Source organism: Limulus polyphemus, unplaced genomic scaffold (assembly GCF_000517525.1).
Source record: "Limulus polyphemus unplaced genomic scaffold, Limulus_polyphemus-2.1.2 Scaffold2224, whole genome shotgun sequence".
NCBI classification, from domain to species: Eukaryota; Metazoa; Arthropoda; class Merostomata; order Xiphosura; family Limulidae; genus Limulus; species Limulus polyphemus.
Window position 1 is genome coordinate 58641 of NW_013667834.1, and position 4483 is coordinate 63123.

The 4483-nt window shown below is 31.0% G+C and overlaps 1 protein-coding gene across 1 annotated transcript in view; it reads right to left on the reverse strand.

Annotated features, from left to right (window-relative positions):
* The window catches only part of LOC106466328 (rho GTPase-activating protein 27-like), a 47593-nt gene that overhangs the window by 23897 nt on the left and 19213 nt on the right, over positions 1–4483 (reverse strand). The window contains exons 5-6 of the mRNA XM_013926604.2: positions 3066–3176; positions 979–1248 (exon numbers count right to left, since the gene is read on the reverse strand). Coding sequence (XP_013782058.1) covers positions 979–1248; positions 3066–3176 — 381 coding nt within the window. The remainder of the gene's footprint in view (positions 1–978; positions 1249–3065; positions 3177–4483) is intronic.

Sequence of the window (4483 nt, forward strand, 5' to 3'; positions counted from 1 at the left end):
GTGACAGTGGTAATAAAAGGCTTTTCTTTCTTGAAATTTGATGAAATAAAGAAAACTTCAAGATATCTGCACAGCATTTATTTGTGAATGTTTACAAATATGACATTGAAATTGTAAACACTGTATCTTCCCACAACATTAAATATTTTAGCAACTTGATGTGAATCCCCACAAAGTATCTACACAAAAAAGTATTCTGCTTGAACAAAATTTAGAAAAATATTCTAGAAGATGAAACAAAGGATACCTTGTTTATTGTCTGTTTTAGTTAGATATGAAAGACTAAAATGGGCCATCTGTGATACACAAGACTTTCACACATTAAATAGTTGTCAAAGAATATCAAAGGAAACATCAGGGTATCTAAGGTGCCCAATGAAGATTGAATAATTAGCCATTACTACTGTCACACTTTAAGCACTTCAGTATATGTTATAACATGTAATTTTTACAACTATACATGTCATAAGACATTAGTATTAGGCCTATTACATTTTTAAGAACTACGTCCTTAGACCCTTAGGGATTTTTAACAATTAGAATAGTGTATAATAATAGTATTCAAACCACACTATATTTGTCATATCCACTGCCGACGATGCGCTTTTCTCAATCCACAGCTTTTCATACCAGCTGGAATACAAAAAACACAGTAGTGGTTGGAACACATTTTATATAAGCCATTTCATACAACAAGCTGGCAAAGACTGATTAAAATTATACTTATCATTAGACATTAGTATTAGGCCTATTACATTTTTAAACACTACATTCTTATTCTAGTCCTGTAGAGATTTTCAAGAATTAGAAGTGTATAATAATAATAGAATTTCAATTTTTACTTCCTATACATTACATTCAACAAATGGTTAACTACATATTAAATATATAACTGAGTATAAGGAATAAGAAAATAGAACTTCTCAAAGATCTATTCAAAGATTTCCGAGACACATGACTCAGATTTAACCTCTTTACCAATTTCCCATCTTGAAACAAAGGCCATTGTAGGTTCATTATCTCTCTATCTGAACGAGGAACATTACAGATTTTGTCAGAATCATCTAGAGAGGAAGAGGTGACAGTTTCTGGGAGAACCAATGACCTGGTTCGTAGACCCCGATCAGCCCTAGACAGACCTGAAGTGGAGAAATTGACCTTTTTGGGTACAAAGTTAGAAGACAGACTATTCGGTGGTGAGATGTTCTTCTGTTTGGACTTTAATGGTGAAACTTCATCTTTGGTATCCTAAGTAACATAGCAACCACAATAATCACATTTTGATTACTGATAAACTAAGTCTGTGTTAATAACTGATTAAAACTAAGCAGTTAGTTTCTTAATTGATATAGTTTAAAGTCATAACAAAAACTTCATTGGTTTTCACTCCCATTACACTTACTAAACCTTCAAATTGTCACAAATAACTTACAATAATAAAAACATATCATAACTAGCCCAATAAACAATTACACTACACAAACACTATAACTCAGAAATCAACTGAAATTGAATAATGGATAAAAACATAGCATGATGCTTATTTGTTACAATATTAATAAAATTCATTTATGATTTAGATAGACATAAGGAGAGAAAAAGAATGTGATCCAGAAAAAAACAATTAATTTGATTTTGGATTATAATCTGAAAGGACAAAAAATAAAGAATATCTACCAAAGACTCACATCAAAAAAAGCTTAGTAGCATAGCAAAATTTTTTTTTTTTCTGATTTAAATTTTTGCATGTTTGGTACAAGTGATAATGAGAGGCACCTAACTACAGAGGGTTAATTATACTTTAAAAGAATCATTTATACATTAGTGCAGTTGCTTCTTGACACAGGTGCAAAACTTTGTTTAACAAATATACATTTGGTTCATAGAAATTCCCGATCATATGACAGTGCAATGTTGCTATGAGTAGACTTATGACAGAATGATACGTCACAGTCCCTTCTCAGGAAGGATATTTGTACATCCAAGTAATGCAAAGCTCAGAACATAACAATTTCAAAGATGACTACCTATAACGTAGTAAATAGTATCAGCACAGGAAGAACATCACATCAACATAGCCACTTCACACAGGACTGCCACTACAACTGGTGAAGTGTACAGACTGGTCATCAAGGGACACCCTTCTTTGACCATCTAGACAGTGACTGCTAACACATTGAACATATCTTATTCAACATGCACGAGACAATTCACAAAGATCTTGCACTTACAAATAAGCATAAACTACAAGTGTACAAGCTGCTCCCCCACACACTGGTGAGACAGAGAGAACTGTATGACAAATACCTTGCACATAAGAAATGAGAGATTACTGCAAGATAAGGCCTAGGTGTAACTGAATGTCTGAGACAAAAAATGGTTAATTTCCTACCAACCATGAGATGCTTAGGATTTTCCAACATAGTATAAGAATGCAAAGAAAGTTTTTTCTTCCTGCTAATTTCTCACATAATGAAAATATGCTATTATTCATAGTTTTCATAAAAGAGTTAGCACAAAGGATCACATATAAGGTGTAATAGACTTAAAATAAGACCCAAAACTCGAGCGCTTTCGAATAGTTGACTATCTTCTTCAGGAGAACAAAGAAGAATAGTCAACTATTCGAAAGTGCTCGATTTTGGGTCTTATTTTAAATCTATAATTCATGGTGTATTTGAGCCACAGAATCAATTCCTCCATGTAAATCCACTATTTAGTTGTAACACTACAAAAATCCTGTCTATTGGCCAAATGCAAATAAACTAATTACAAAAATTAGTCACAAACTATTTATACCCAACATATCTTTTAAAATTAAAACAACAAAAAGAAATTATGTCACAATATTAAAATACTACGTGATACATCTGCCCATCTGAGTACATACAATCGTTATGCATACTAACAAAAAATATATAAATATTTTATATTCACATAAAAAACAATATTCACAAATACAGAAAAGTTTAGGTCATATTTGAACGAAGCCAGATGTTTTTACTACACACTTTTTATTTATTTATTTTAGTATACAACAAATATAAATAACTGAAGGTTCTTACCTTTACACACTTAACATCAGCAAGTGAAACACTGGGAAGATCCCAAAAGGATTCACTGCTATCTTCAGCAAAGAAATATCTTCTTCCATTATCATCAATAGAGGAAAACCACTGAGAAATATACAAAAAAGTTAACAAGTAGATAAGTAATAATATATTAAAAAGCTAAAGCTACAAATTTATTCAAAATAATTCTTATTCCCAGAATGCTCACAATTAACTAATTGAAGAATATAAATGGAGTGACACAAAACTAACTTTACTTTGAAAATTATTTTCATCAAATTATGAAATTGATTTAAAAAAATATAGAGACAAACAATTCCAGTAATGTTTTAGTTGCAATTTTAAAAGACAAATACATATGCAGTAGTTAACCAAGATATTTGGAAAAGTAATTTCACCATCTGCAGTCTCATGGATTTTCTAACATTAACTACAAAAATTTATAGTAAAGTACAATTATTTTAATACACTAACGTACGTACAACAATAGAAATAAAACCACCTGATTCCATTAGCAGAAGAAGAATCAATTTTTTCATTAATCATTATCTAAAAACAAATCTGTATGAAAGCATTCCATATAATTTTATATTTTGTTTTACAGACAAAAATAAAATGGTAAAGAATAACAGTATTCACTAGATGTACTTCAGCAGAGTCCCCGAAAGTGTTCTGTTTCAAGAGTAAATAAAACCAAAATTAAGAGTAACAAATATTTTGATTTCTTGCTTTTGAAGTTCATTAGTCATACTGTGTTGTAGCCTACAGAGTGTATAACTCTTCTCATGATTCATGGCATGTGCATGTTTCACTGACATCATGATAGTACAAATTGCAACGTCAAGTGTTCCTTATGTAATGTTAGTGTCTACTGACTGACTGAAAGACAACACACTACTGTATAGTGGTGCAAGTGGTTAAAACAAGTGACCTCTCCACATGGGCATTGGCCTCCTTTCAGGGAAATTGCAATATATAAATTTGTATTTCACAAAAGAAGCATCTGACGATGGACAATTCACAATGATTGTGATTAGACAACCTATCGAGAGGATCAGTAATTTTATTCCTCAACATCTTCTCCCAGAACTAATAATAAAGTTTGTTAAATAATTATTGTAGCATTTAAATAATATAGTCTCAACTAAATGTATTTGGTTTACTAAAATTGTTTGTTTTATAACAAAACCACGTTGGGCTATCTGCTGTGTCCATCACTGGGAAACCACAGACTATAGTGTTACGTATCTGTTCGTTTGTTAATTTCTGGTATAAATTCTTTCCGGGGGAATTTCAATGATACAAGTCCTTTCTTAATTAAAACTGTTTATTCTTTCTTGATACAACTTTTTATAATACACAGAATTAACTTAAAACTTTAAACTTAACAACCTTTATAACACATGCTATAA